This window comes from Anas acuta, chromosome 2, assembly GCF_963932015.1.
Source record: "Anas acuta chromosome 2, bAnaAcu1.1, whole genome shotgun sequence".
Lineage (NCBI taxonomy): Eukaryota > Metazoa > Chordata > Aves > Anseriformes > Anatidae > Anas > Anas acuta.
The window spans coordinates 103,280,008-103,294,796 of record NC_088980.1 but is presented as its reverse complement, the minus strand read 5'-3'; the positions used below and the strand labels follow the sequence as shown (position 1 = coordinate 103,294,796).

General features: G+C 50.0%; 1 protein-coding gene across 3 annotated transcripts in view; it reads left to right on the top strand.

Annotated features, from left to right (window-relative positions):
• LDLRAD4 (low density lipoprotein receptor class A domain containing 4) overlaps nt 1-14,789 on the top strand; it is a 282,164-nt gene that overhangs the window by 252,561 nt on the left and 14,814 nt on the right. The window contains exons 1-2 of one of the 3 annotated variants that reach the window (XM_068671425.1): nt 8,833-8,991; nt 12,137-12,291. In XM_068671425.1, the coding sequence (XP_068527526.1) occupies nt 12,187-12,291 (105 nt within the window). In that variant the 5' untranslated portion in view covers nt 8,833-8,991; nt 12,137-12,186. Of the gene's footprint in view, nt 1-8,832; nt 8,992-9,200; nt 9,482-12,136; nt 12,292-14,789 lie in introns of those variants that run through there. The other 2 variants (XM_068671424.1, XM_068671423.1) reach the window with 2 other exon arrangements.

Below are 14,789 nucleotides of genomic sequence, written 5' to 3'. Positions count from 1 at the left end.
CTAAAATACCAACAGGATGAGCGCTGTAATGGGTGTGCCTTTTCTAATGAATTCAGCAAACCTGTGCTGATACAGTGCCATGCAGTTTCCAGGTCGGGAAGTCCGGCTGTTGAGGCACCAGCAGCGGCTCAGCCGTGCTGTGCTTGCTCAGCACTGGATGGCAACAGCTCTCCACCTTCGCCTGCCACCGGCGGGGACGCTCTGGGCTCCCTCCTGCAAGGACATCGTGCGTCCCGATGGCAGCGAGGGGAGCAGGACCCCAGAGCAGAGGTGGAGCAGGGAGCTCTTGCTGTGTGGTGTGAACTTTGTGGTGTGGATGATTACGAGTTTGCGCCACGCTTGGTTGAGGCTGCATCAACAGGAGGATTGGCTCCTGTGCCACGCTGATGCTTCAGGACGTGGTTTCTCGTGATTGTGCACCAATATGCCAAGCAGTAGATGTTAGCATCACGGTGCTAAAACCTTGTTCTTTGCTCTTCTGAGCAGGCTCAGGAGGCACATTGCCATTTCTTTACATTATTTCATCTCCCAGGTCTGATTTCAAAGACCCGTGGCCAGCTCTTTGCCACAGCAAGTTCACACGTGTCGTCCTCCAGGGCTGCTGTGCTCAGGCAAGGCAGGCGGGAGCGGGGGCGTGCACGCATCGTAACATTTCTGACCTATATAAGCAGGTGTTGGGTGAAGTCTGGCGTACAGGGAGGACGAGATGCTGCGTGCAGGTGGCCCGAGCGTGCTTCAGATCCCGGACACGTCCCAGCTCTGCGCACACCACGTGTGCACCGTGCTCACGAACCACCACGCAGCCTCCCCCCCGTCGCCTGTCTGGGACTTGTGAATGGCCCGGAGCCTGCTCGGAGCTATTATGCAGATGAGGATGCCGGGCGTCCTGCAATCCCGGACAAATCCCCTTAGTGCTTTTGGTAAATCTGCCACTGGGATTTGCTGTTGTGACAGCACGGCCTAAGCGTGGTAAAAATAGCCTGTCTCCCGGCGGGTGAAGCTGCCCCTCGCTCCCCAGTGGAGGGGTGAGCAGCCGAGGCTGCCTGCAGGTGGTTGCACGAACGCGCGGCGCGGGTCTTGGTGGCAGGGCGTCGCACGTGAAAACTGTGCTTTGGATTTTAGCCAAAAAACAACGATTTTGTCAAATGTGAAGCATTAGCCCTTTTGCAGCCCCCATCGGGTCACAGGTGGAAGCGAGCATGGGTCAACGTGCTTCGTAAAGCTTTGGCACACGTGTGGATGCACGATCTCACACGCCACAGGAGATTGCATTTATTCCATCACCCTGAAAACAGGTATTTTGCTCCACAAGGAAAGCCCTACAGGAGGTTGTGTCCCGCCCAAACGGGGTGTAACAGTACCCCGCTAGCGGGCTTACAGCGAGAGGCTGCTGGTGAATCACTGCAGTGTCAGATGTACGGCCGTACCGAGTGGGAGCATGCGATGAAGTAGTTTGGAAGGCAGCCTGCCGTCCAAAAATACCAGCCAACCGCCTGTAAGATGCATTAGCTGTCAGCTCCCAGTGTGTCTGATGAGATTTCAAGCAAATTTGGCTTTTTTGCTGTCGCAGACAGAAAAACACCAGTGCAGCTGTTTGGGGCCTGCCTCTTTCTCACTGGCGAAGGGCACCCGCCTGTGCGCTGCTGGACAGCCGCGGACAACGCACCTTTGTGATGCAGGAGCTTCCGTGTCCTCGTCAGAAGTGGCCCAGCAGCCCAAATTTTACAGGGCAGCGGCGTCCAGACAGCGTGTGGTGGCTGGACTCGGCGAGGTCGTGCTTGGTGGTGGTGCTGCATGGGTGCAGAGAGGGGCAGGGTGCAGGCACCGAGGTGCGAGATGCTGCTGCCTCTTCCAAAAACAGGCCACTGTCGTGGCCCTGGGTGGGACTGGCTTCATGTTGTGTGAAGGAGATGTGGATTCCAGCTTCCTCTCACGTTGCTAGGGTGCTGTCCATCAAGTGATGTTAGGAAATAATTTTTTTTTTAGAAGCTACACCAGTTTTGACATGCTGCTTTAATATTTTTCTGGCTGCAATAGGGCAAGACACAGAAATCCAATGCTGTCATCACACAGAGCTGTGAAGCATTCTCTCTCTCTCTCTTTTTTTTTTGCTTTCTCTCTCTTGTACTGTGTCATATGGAAACCAGATCAAGATTATGAAATTATTGCCCACAAACTGTGATCTTTTTTCTCTTTTGTGGTGGGAACTGACAAGGCAGTGACGGCTTAGTGCTGTTGGTACTAGCTGTTCACGCTGCACGCATTTGTATGTATTGGGAAGCGCCGAACTTGGCGTGCTCCTCGCTTGGCACGCAGGCTGGTGAAACGTCAGATTTTTAATCGCGATAAAGTTCACGAAAGAAGAAATTATGGCAGATGTTTCCTTTTGTCGGAGCTGAACTGAATCATTAAAATGTGCTATGATGTACTACGAACGAGTCAGTGTAAACACCATCCCCGCGAACATGTCAGAAGGCTGAGGAACGTGGACCATTCATGGTAATGTTGGAAACCATGTGGTCTGCATGCTGCGTTACCAGGCTTTTCTCTCTAAACGCAGAGCATGAAGCTTATGAATTTTTATGGCCTTTACACAAAATGAAACGCTCGGCTTTGGTAAAAATAGCCCGGTAGCTTCTGCAGCCCGGTTGTCATCTCGCTGGGTGTTTACCCAAAGGTGTGCTTCTCAGAGGCAGCAGGGAGGGACGCGATTCCCACTGGGCGTGGAGCTCGCTCTCCTAATTCCCTCTTTTCTCTGAGATATTGTGTTGGGAAGCGCTGCTGTTTGCTGAGGAACGTGATGGCACATCAAAAGACACAACCAAGAGCAGCGATCACACGCGGATACCTCCCAATATCCTTCCACTTCACAGTTTTGGCTGATGCCAAGTGGTTATGGCAAACCTGCAGGAAGCATCCCGAGACCGCGGGATTCTCTGTGGACTTTCTCTGCGTCTCCGGCCTCACATCTCCGATGTGAGGATTACGGTCTGCACTCGCTCAGGCCATTAGTCAGAAGAGAAGTGCACGATGAGGAGCTTCCTGACGCTTCCCTGTGAGCTGAATAGATGATACCCGCAGTCGTTCTCACTTTTGCTGGCCTGAGGAGACTTGACTGGATCTGCTTCTTATTCCAAGTGCTGCCAGTTCTCCAGACCGTACTGCAAACTGGGTGGCTTCTTGAAAGCTTCTGCTGCTGGAATTGTTCACAAATATCTCCATGTTGACTCAGAGGTCAAAGAAATGCTGTAAAGATAGGATCTAAGGCTATCCCAGTGTTGTTTTATCCTCCTCTTCTGATTTGAGGGGACTTGACTAACAGTTTTGGGGTGCTGGGGGCTGGGAATAAGACACTCAGTTATATCATAAAATAGGGTATAAGCCATAGCAAATCCCAATCGTTGTGCACACTGAAAATCTCAGTCCCCATCCGTTTTTTGGGGTGCACTGCAGATGAGGTGAATGTGTTGTGCAGACCAATTTAAACACTCTTAAACTGTGACCCCTTCTCCAGATCAATTATATTGATTTACCAGGGAGAAACGTGTGTGTGTGCGTGGACATAAATGATCTGTATACAAACAATGTATTCTCATCTAAGCCAGAAGCAATGCACTTAGTAAAACAGTCAAACAGGTCTCAGTGATAACAGTTGTTAATGGCAAAGCATCTCTGGTTGTTGCGCCATGGAAATTGGTGGATATGCGGTATGCCTTTTTTAATTTGCCTAAGTTTTTACACCTCTCTTGCACCATAGGACCTTAATCCATCATGAAACCTCGTTAGAAGCCGCGCCGCTGTATCCCGAGGCAGATGTGAAATCTGTGTGAGTCACCGATTTGCGATCACGCTGAAGGAAACTGAGTCTACAATTCTTAGGAAAGAAGCTGCCCGTTTGGGATTCATTTGCGCAGCTCCTTTTGTATAAATCATTAGTGCTATAAACTATCCATTATTGTTAGAAGAAGAAATTTAACAATGCAAATAAAACAAAATACTGTGGCAGAGCAATTTTATGCTCGATTGTAATGTTTAATGGCCTGTTCTCATAAAGAGATTTTCCCATCCTTCAGACCTATCATGTGTGTGACTCACTTGATTTCCGATGGGCTGAACATCCCCAATTTTATTCCTGGAGTTGTTTTCTCTACAGCAAAATCTGTAAACGTGCTGCCGCATGGGGTTATCCAGGGTTAATTTCCCTTATGATTACACATCCAGACAGCATGTATGCAAATGCTGCAAGACAAACGATGAGAAAACCATAGGGTGAAAGTGTAAGAAGAAAATTACTTGATTTTTGCTCATAGACCCATTTTGCAGTATCAATGTGTTTCCCTTATTCACTCTTAAATGTTTATACCAGTTTGTATCGGCATTGTGGGCTTTAAAAAACATTTTCTGGCATCACGGACCTCAAATAGTGCATTACGTTGCTTCTTTTTCTCCCCCAAAATTCTTTGGATACCACTTTTCCGGGTTCCCATCTTCATTTTTGCTTTCAGGCGCTGGACTGCAACATCAGTGAGGCATAGTCTCGTATCTCTAAACCAGCTGATTATATTAATGTCAGAAATAAAATAGAGCTCATCATATTCAGGTTGTATTTTTTGTACTTTGTTGTTATCCTGGTTCAGTTCTGCCTTCTTGTCTTGGTTCTGTGTCTTGCCCTTCTTGTTGGGTTGTGTTTTGTTTTTTTTTTAACCCGAAGTTTCTGGGTTTTCTTGTGATCTGAAAGGGTTTCTGCACCATACGGCTTCTTGAAGTCTGTCCCTACACCTTAGAAAGCACAGAAATATCTTGATAGCCTGTTAATCTGAAGCCAAGTGCCCATTGTTTTCTTTTCCTGGCTGGCAGGGAGTTTGCTGGCAGTCGAGATTCATGAACTGAATAATCCACCTGGCAGGAGACTCTCTGTAACCCCGAAAAGCATGCTTTCCTGCAAGAATGAACGCTCCTTTTCTGTGTGTAAAATACTGCTAATAGCTTATTTAGCAACCTATATTTCTACAACAGGGCTTTCAGTTTTGTGCTGGAGGTGGATTCTTGCATATGCATGGATTCTAGCACCCATGCTAATTCTGTCTCTCGTTTAACTTTCATCTGTTCCTATGGTAAGAAAATGCATGATGCGATCTCTCAGCTTTTTAATGTGGTCCTTAGTGCATCTCCTCTAGCTCCTGTTTGAATGGGCTAAAAAAAAATATATAATCAAGGATGATTTTTCCCTGTACTTGCTGGAAATTGTTTGGAAACAGCCACTGGGACTCTGCAGAGCTCAGTACTCCATTGCACTTGATGTTGGGATAGCTTTGAATAAGCATGGAATTAAAACAAAAACATTGTGACCTTTTCTTGCATTAACTTGTTTTCTCTTATTTAAATGGCTCATTTCTACAACCAGTGATTAGATTAGAGCTCAAAATAAGCCAAAAGCTGTGAAATATGATCAAAATGAAGGACTTGAAGGGGTTGCGGTGTTTTCAACATGGCTGATTTGGTTCCCAAGATTTTCATGGAGCTAACTGGAGGACTGAGGTAGTCAATGATTAAAAGAAGTGGAAGTTGCTGTATAGCAGTGTTCAATATAATGGATACCTGCCTGGAAACCTGGTTCTCAGCCACCTGTTTTCTTTGTCCCTCGTAGGGCTGTTTCCATGGTCTGAGCAGCCTGAGCTGCTCATCAGCCCCGTGCCCAGAGTTTCCCATTCCTTGTGTGTCAAGAAATGCTAGGAAATCCCATACCTGTTTTCCAGCAGTGGCATGAGAGCATCAAAGGTACCAGCAGCGCAGTCTCTCGGCTAAACGGGGCCAGGGTGTGATCAGCACAGCAGCGTTTAACCCTGCCGGAGGAGACGGCTGTAAATTACCTGTGCGAGGACGGGTAGACCTGCAGTGGGGATAGCTCACGAGTAGATGGTGTCACTCGCCAGTGTAAACAAAGCGAGGATAGTCAGGGCTGAAATGTGACTGCTTTTCAAACAGCAGGTTATAATTCTGTGTCCCGGACTGAACCCTGCGTCCGGCACAGGAAAACAACCTAGCGGATGCGTGGCCAGCACATGGAGCATGTGGGCTGTGTGGCTAGCTGTGCATCAAGGACTGCTGGGTTTTTCTAGGAAACAAGATTTGGAGGCAGGTCTTTAGCTGAGGATTGCAACGGGTGATTAAAAAAAAAAAAAAAAAAAGAAAAAAAAGAAAATAGAACTCAATTTCACAATCTTTCCTATTAAAGAACGGCTTTAACAGCAAGTTAATTTAGAGGCCTTCAACACTGTCCTCTTCTGCGTTAAATCCCTCCCCAAAACTTGCTTTTTTTCGCTTGTCTCACTAATCTCCAGGCTGCTCCCATCTGTTTGGTTCCTTGCACCTAATCACATTAAACACAGCGACATAATGTATCTGGATGTGCATGTGCAGGCACGCAAGTTACCTGAATTCACCGCAAATGGGAAAGGCACTTTTACTTTTCCTGGTGTGGTGTCATTCCTCAGAAACTTTTTCCGACAAACTGAACCTATAGACGCCAGATTTAAACAAAAAGGTGGAAATTTACCCCAGGAGGTGGCAGCTTGAGAGGTGGGGGCATGGGAAGTCATCGTGCACGTCTGCTGTTGCTTGAAGACAGCCCAGGCGCAGGTCCTCACCAGAAGGGCTCTCCTGGTCTCCTGCTCTGTCCCACCACCACCATTTTCCACCTCCTTTTTTATGATCACTCACCCAGCGAGCAGCAAGTCATTCGGTTTCAGGTCGGATCGGATCTGTGGCCAGCCCCACAGCACCCAGATTCCCCAGGTGAGTGACCCACACAGGCTAGCGGCGGACAGGGGGAAGCAGCCCCGTATTTTCCAGTTTCAAAGCTGTATTTTTTCTCTTACTCTTCACCAGCTTCGTACCTTTTGGTATAGTTGTTAATGTCTGCGGAGTAGCAGAGGAAGAAAAAAAAAAGGGTAAATAGTGTAAATGGGAAAGTCATGTTGAGAAACGGTATCTGCCCAGTTTTGGTCACTGAAGATTGACTGTGTTTTCTTCTGTTTCAGAGATTACCATCTCTGCTATTAGTAAAATAAAAAAGCAGGTCTGGGTCCTGTGGCTTCCAGAATGAGTTTTTTTTTTTTTTGTTTCCGCAGTCAAGACTGAGGAGATAGCAGGCAGAACAGCAATTACAGCCTTGATAAAATTTCACCTAAAACTTACCCAGTTTAACCAGCCCTCGGCTTTATCATTAATATGCCAGGCTTGTAATGGTTTGTGGAGGAGTGCCACAGCCTGCTTGGGGAGCTTCAGCCCTTTCTTCCTCCAGCACGGCCGTGCTGGTTTGAGGTCGGGGTGACACCTCAGCGATAAGGCAGGCAATCCGAGAAGGAGGCAGATCTCTGTGGACCTGCTTTGATGGGATATTTGGCACTTGTTGCCCCGTTGTTCAGCTTCTACAGGGCTTGAAACGTGAAACCTGACGATAAATTCTTCACAAATAGGTCAGGAGCCAACCATTGCTCTGAGGATGCTTGGCGCTTGTCTCGCCTATGGACACAGCAGTCTGCAGCCAGTTTTCAGTCACTCTGCCTGCACCGGTGCAACAATATCTTACTAATATCTTACTAAACAAATGTTGGCCCTTCAAGAACTGAGAAGACTGTGAGCCAGCAGTGTGCTCAGGTAGCCAAGAAGGCCAACAGCATCCTGGCTTGTATAAGAAGCAGTGTGGCCAGCAGGGCTAAGGAGGTGATCGTCCCCCTGTACTCGGCTCTGGTGAGGCCGCACCTCGAGTCCTGTGTTCAGTTTTGGGCCCCTCGCTACAAGAAGGACATCGAGGTGCTTGAGCGGGTCCAAAGAAGGGCAATGAAGCTGGTGAGGTGCCTGGAGAACAAGTCTTACGAGGAGCGGCTGAGGGAGCTGGGCTTGTTCAGCCTGGAGAAGAGGAGGCTCAGGGGCGACCTTATCGCTCTCTACAGATACCTTAAAGGAGGCTGTAGCGAGGTGGGGGTTGGCCTGTTCTCCCACGTGCCTGGTGACAGGACGAGGGGGAATGGGCTTAAGTTGCGCCAGGGGAGTTTTAGGTTGGATGTTAGGAAGAACTTCTTTACTGAAAGGATTGTTAGGCACTGGAACAGGCTGCCCAGGGAAGTGGTGGAGTCACCATCCCTGGAAGTCTTTAAAAGACGTTTAGATGTAGAGCTTAGGGATATGGTTTAGTGGGGACTGTTAGCGTTAGGTCAGAGGTTGGACTCGATGATCTTGAGGTCTCTTCCAACCTAGAAATTCTGTGATTCTGTGATTCTGTGATTCTGTGATCTAAGTGGGATCGCTTCTCTGAGGCCCTCTCTCCTCCTGGCTTTTGCTCCTTGACTTTGAGTCACAGGCTTGGTCTGCAGATGTGAGGTGTGTGGGGAGCAGCGGCTATCGCCCCATGGTCAGAGTGTTTGCTGGGGGTTTGGCCATCTCCCATGATCTGGAGAAATAAGGAGGACCTGGGAGGAAGGCTTGGCCCCGCTGGTTAAGCAGGTATGGGAGGAAAGGAGGGCGCTGGGTGATCACTGGGCTTGCTACGGGGAGAAAATTAACCAGAAAAAAAGCGGCTCCGTGGCCGGGACGGGGCAGGCAGAGGGCTTTAAAGGGCAGGCAGCCTCCGGGAGTTGTGCCAAGGACGCGCAGGAAACGGGAGCCCCAAACCTGTGGCATTTTTCATTTCCCCTCCCCCTCTTTTTTATTTTTATTTTTTAATTTCCTTGGGGGGGGGGGGACGGCCTCCATTTTGGGGCGAGCGGCGGTGGCGGCGGCCGCCCCGCCTCCCGCCCTGCTCCCCGCGGGCTCCCCCAGGCGAGCGGCGCCGGGGCCGGCGGCAGGGCGGGGGCGGGAGCAGGAGGAGGAGGAGGAGGAGGAGGAGGAGGGAGCGGAGCTGGCGGGAGGAGGAAGAGGAGGAGGAGGAGGAGGAGGAAGGCGAGGAGGCTCCGCCGGGCGGCCGCCGGGCTTAAAGAGCGGCGCGGTGCGGTAAGCTGCCCGCTCTCGCTGCCCGCGGGTCTGGCGTGGGGGCGGCGGGCTGGGGCTGGGGCTGTGTGCGCGGGTGGGGGCGGCGATGTCGGGCTGGCTTTTCTCTCCCCGCCGCTCCTAATTCTTATTTCTCCCCGATCCTCCCCGATCACCCCCGCGGGGACCCAGCCCCGCTCGCCAGGTTAGGCGCGACCCGAGGGCAGCGGGCTCTCCCCCCCCCCCCCCCATACCCTATACCCCCACACCCCATCAGCTCCCCGCCGCCCCATGGCAGCCGGCGGCCGGTAACGGGGGGCCGGGCCCCGCCGCTGCCCTGTGCCCTGTGCCGGGCTGGGCTGAGGCACGGAGCGGCCCCCGCACGGCTCCCCCCGGCCGCATGGAGCCCGGGGCGGGCGGGTGATGCGGGGCCCGGCCGGCAGCATGGCCGCCCAGCGGCTTAACGGCACGGCGGGGAAGGACGCCCGGCTGAGGGAGCTGGTGGCGGACGGAGGTACCCCCGGGCGTGCTAAGGGTTTTTTTGGGGGGGTTTTGGGGGAGAAGAGACCCCCCCGGGGCTCGCCGTGGGGCAGGAGGGGTCGGGGGGCGCCGGGGAATGGGGTGCGGGGGGCGGTGCGGGACCCCTCGCATAGGGGGGTTGGTGGGGGACGGAGCCGTGAGTGCCCTGACAGGGCAATTCCCCGCTTGCTTTTTTCCCTTTTGAAGGCGTTTTCGTGAACTCTGCCCTTTTTTTTTTTCGTGCTCTGTGAGGAAAAATCCCCCCCTCCCCACTCACACACACAGAGAAAAGAAACCCGGCGTAAGTGCCACAGCCCGCACGCAGCGGGAGGTGAAACCGCCTCGCACCCCAACCCTCTCCCCCAGCTTTATTGGTGGAAAAAGCCCTTATTAGGAAAAAAATATATATTTCTGGGAGGTAGTGCCAGGGCTGTGAGGGCTGTTAGACACCCCACACGTGTGGCAGGGGGGCGAGGGACCCAAGGGACTGGGTGCCCTGAGTGGTGCCAGCAGACAGAGACGGCTCCTGCCCGCCTCTCTTCGCTCCTTCTCCTCTCCTCACAATAACCCAGCTGGAGGAAGAAGAGGGTGAGCCCGTCCTCCCCTCCTCCCGGACGTCAGCAGGATGCTTGGTTGCGTTTCCGTGCTGGCGGGGCAGCGCTGAACTTGGAAAATCCTCCTGCGACTCCAACACACGGCCGAGGTTTAGCCCAGCGTCCCCAGCGATTCCTCCCCTCGCCGAAGGGAAACGCTGACGGCCCTGAGCCCCGATTTCCAAGGGAGAGGTGCTGTCCCCTGCCGCCGAAACGCTGGGAGCTCGATAAATTTAGAAGGCTCTGCCCTTGGCAGATGCAGAAGCAGCGTGTCAGTCCAGTGATCTTTGCATTCTAGGAAAGCCTAAATCAACATTGCTGGCTTCGCGTGTTGCCCTTTAGCAGCAGTCCCTCAACTTCCAGTCCGAAGGATTGCGTTGGACCCAAGCGGGGAATAAAAGGGTTTGGGGTACAGAAGCCCTTTGGTGCTCGGTAGCCGGAGAAGCTGAATTGCAGCGGTTGTCGGCAGTGGCAAGCCTGTATTCTGCGCTTTTGAGCCAGGAAAAAATGATTTTGTAGTTCAACACTATTTTGGGGGGTCACTTTTAATTGATTTCCATGCTTCCTGCCTTTGGATCTCTTGGCGGTGACACCTCTGGTGACTCCGGAAAAAAAGTGGCCATTGCTGATGTGGGGCTGGTGGCAAAAGCAGAGCAAAGTGCTGACTAAGGGAACATCTGTAAGTGGTGGTGGTGGTCACGCTGTTTGCAAGGAGCCCGAGAATAAGGAAACTGCCTTGGGGTTTCCCTCAGCTCCGCCACAGGTGGTTTTGCATTTTGTGCGTGAAGGACGTTTTTCTAGCTCGGCTTCACGGTGGTGTTTGCGTAAGCTTCAGCTACTGGTATTGCACAGGAGGGTGAGGATGACTACAAATGAAAGAGAGATGATAAGAGAGAACAGGCTTGTTTCTCTGTTTGCTTTGGCTTTATTATTCTTTTTTTCTGGTATCTTTCTTTTCTCCTTGGCCTTTTGAAACAGGAATTTGATAGCGGTTCCCCCAAATTCACATTTTGGTGCCCAAAAGCAGGGTCGTTTTTGCCAAGCGCTGAGAACTGAGTAACTCTCCTGCTGCTTTGCTTCCTACCTGCGTGACAACCGGGGACCTCCTCCCGGTGACTGGAGTTGTCTCTCAAGATGAGAGCATCCCCGGCGAGCAGCGCAGTTTCCATAGAAATACCTACGACTGTGTAACTTCCAAAGGGCGATTTCTTCCCTTACATTGCTCATCCGTGCTGCTCCAGGAGAGCTGGAAGGGTGCAAGAGTGGCTGTGAGCGACTCATCTCTAAATATACTCAGTATTTGTGCAGAGGTGGGACTTCTGATAAGGTGATGGGCTCTGACGGTGCTGATTGTAATCAGATCTCGTGTGACAGCCAAGACCCTCATTTCTTTTTAGCCATGGTGGAACACGTCTTGGTTTTGAGTACCAGAACTCTTTTTTTAGCCGTTTAGCTGAATGGGAGTGTCCTGGAAAAGTTAATTTTACTCTAGTTGGAGAGATGTAAGTAATTAAAGAAGGCACTTGGTGTAGATCCAAAAGGAGAAAAAGGCTGTTTGCAGCTTGACTTAGGTCTTAACACGATTTAGCTGATAAAAATGAAGAAAAGTTTTCCCTCTTGTAGTCTTCCTGATTTTTTTTGTTTTGTTGTTTGAGTCCAGCAGCAGAATAGCAATCACTGAAGCACTAGGTACAGTGTCCCAAGTCCTCTCTCCAGGACTTCTGCCTCTATTGGTGTCGCAGGTGGCTCTTAAAATAAGTTTTGTTCTTTGTTACCCAACGGAATTGTTCATGCTGAAGAATTTATTCCTGTAAAGGAAGCGGCGAAGGATCACCAAGAAGTTTCTCAACTTAGACCTGACCTGTAGCCACTCATACTGATTGATTAGCAATGCCAAAGAGTGAAACATTTCATACTTTTTAGGATGTCATTTTCTTTGCAAAACTTTGCAAGGCGGACAGCATCAGTTCTGATGAAATACCGAGTGTTTTTGGGTTGTTCATTGATGAATTACATTATGACTGACTTTTTTTTTTTTCTTTTTCTCTTTGTTTTAGCTGAACTGGAGTTTGTTCAGATCATCATTATAATTGTGGTTATAACTGTTATGGTGGTAGTGATCATCTGCTTGTTGAACCATTACAAACTCTCGACACGCTCTTTCATCAACCGGCAGAGCCAGAGCAGAAGACAGGAAGAAACTCTGCAGACGGTGAGTACGAACGAACCCTTCCACCAAATCCCTTTTCCTCGTGTTGTACTCGTCTGCATCCGAACCTGCAGAGAAGCTCTGATAGCACAACTCTTGGAAAAATTTGCAATGTTAGTTTCAGTACTTCCTAGAGTTAGCTCTATTGCTGCCCTTGGATTTGTCAGTGGCAAAAAATGAGAATGGAAATTTAAAATTGACCGCCTCTGAGTATTCTTAGACCCTGCTATGCCCTACATAGCGTGTTTTGTCTTGTGTTTGGAAGTTCAGGTGTGGCGTCCTGTTAGCTGCTGCTGCTGTGGTGTGAGGGGAAATGGAAGGAGAGTGAATGGAGATCACCTGGGGTATGAAGAACTGACAGTTGTGTTGTGACTTCTTAGATATTTACTAATATCTTGGAGTTTTACCGCTGTTACTGCTTTGTGAAGCTGCAGTGACAGTTTGCTGGATCCAAAACACTAGACCAGTAGCTGCCCAGGAGAACGTCGTGTTTGTTTCATTCGGGCAGCAAGAAAATACGAGGAAAGTGATCCTTCTCAGGGGCCTGGAGTGTCTAAGATGTCTTGTTAGAGAGCCAGAGGCTGAAGGCTGAATCTCCATCCAGCTTTTCCAAGGCTGTCCCAAGTCGACCCAGCAGTAAAGGGGCTCGTGACTTGCCTCGGGAGCCAGAAGTTTGCTGGGTGGGATGTGCTGGGTGCAGCTTTGTCTCACCCTTCTTTCCATCCTGGTTGTGTGTTTCAAGATCCTTCTTTGTGCTCCGTATCACAGGGGTGTGATGAGGTGCTTCAGGGAGCTAATCTGGCTGAAAACCAGTTGCTTTTTAACACGTTTTTGCCGAGGTGACTCTTAACACTTCGGAGGCTGTGCAGGAAAGAGAGGAGCCATCTCCTCGAGAGGAGGCAGCCCTGGTGCCCATCGTTCTGATAACCGGGAGCTCTAACTTAGTTACAGATGAAACTACAGCTTGTGAAACCATAACCTTGTGGACTTCTGGGCTGGAAAAACTGCCTAGATTAATTTGAGAGGGTTTTTTTGAAAATTTTTGAAATGGACACACTAATTTAAGAACCACGCTTCTGTCTGAAAAGTGTTAACTATAATTGCTACGCGGAGCTCAAATGACATGATTTGAGATAAAGGCAACGCATTTTCATCTTCACAAATCTTTTAAAATGGCAGCGAGCTGTCAAATGCATGAAGAAACCCATTATTTCCTGCGCATGGTTCGTTAGTATTGTCTGTTATTAGAGCAAGTGGCGCCTTCTCTCTTGGAAGCCAGGGAGGAAACACCATCTTCCTGCAAATAAGGATGTTGGATTTGACACTGGGGACTCGGGAGCCCCGCTGTAGTATCCAAAACTGCTCTTAAATCATTTTTAAAACACTGACCCAGTTTCGGTTTGATGGCAACCTTGTAAGTACCGATAATCATAGTTGAGTGAGGGCTTCGTAGGAATTGGTAATTGGTTGGCAAGAAGTGGTTACTAATTCTTCCGAAAACTGTCTGGTGTGGGTTTGTCATCGCTGTTACTCATCTTGGTTTCTGATAAGCCGAAGCCATTCTTAAAAAAAGGTCAGATGCGCGGGGCAGAGCCCTGTGGCAGTCTCTGAGGTCAGACATCGACTATTTTTGAATTTTCCTTTGTCTTAAGAATCAGAAGGAAATGCTGGTGGAAACCAGCCATGCTCTGTTCGCAGCACAAGCCGTAGAAGCAGCACACTGGGCGTGAGGAGCAGGGAACGGACATGGTGTTTTTGGTGATGTGAAACTGGAAATGACCAGTCCCGTCTCGCTGTCCCAAGCGGAGTGGATTGCAGAAGGTGAACAGGCAGCGCGTGCTGTGAGGCACAGGGTGGATTGTGCCTTGTGAAATACATCTGCCTTTTAACCAGGCAGGCTCGGCCTGTGTGCTGATGGGAAGTGGGTTTTCTTCCAAGGGAACAGGCTTCTTGTGGCGTGCAGGCTCTGAAAATGGATTTAAATGTGTATTAACCACTAATGCGTAGAGGGAATGTCATTCTGACTCAGGCCTTTTGTCGACAGAGAAACAGTGAGCGAAAACAGGGGAAGTTCAGCAGTATTTTGTAAACCAAACCAGTAAATGAACTGGCTGGTTCCTGCAGGGAACTGTGAAGAGAAACCACCCTCACGTGACCGAGGTTGCAGAGGTGTAGCCAGAGACAGGATCTATCCTTTCTTACTCAGATGGGCCTTTTTTTTTGTTTTTTTTTTTGTTTGTTTGTTTGTTTGTTTGTTTGTCCCTCTCCATGCCTGTGCTATGTTCAGCTCTGTGCCTTTTCCTCAGGCCTGTCCTGTTTCTGGATGAGGGTGCCCTCCAACAGCTGAGCTGCAGCTGTCCTGAACACCAGCTCGCCCACTGCCAATCTCCCTTATTCTGCTTCTTTTTATAAGAAGCAGAACATTAAATAATAAATACTTATTTACAGCCTCACACCTGTAAAACTTGTGGGGTCAGGCCTCTGAAATAACGAAATGCAAT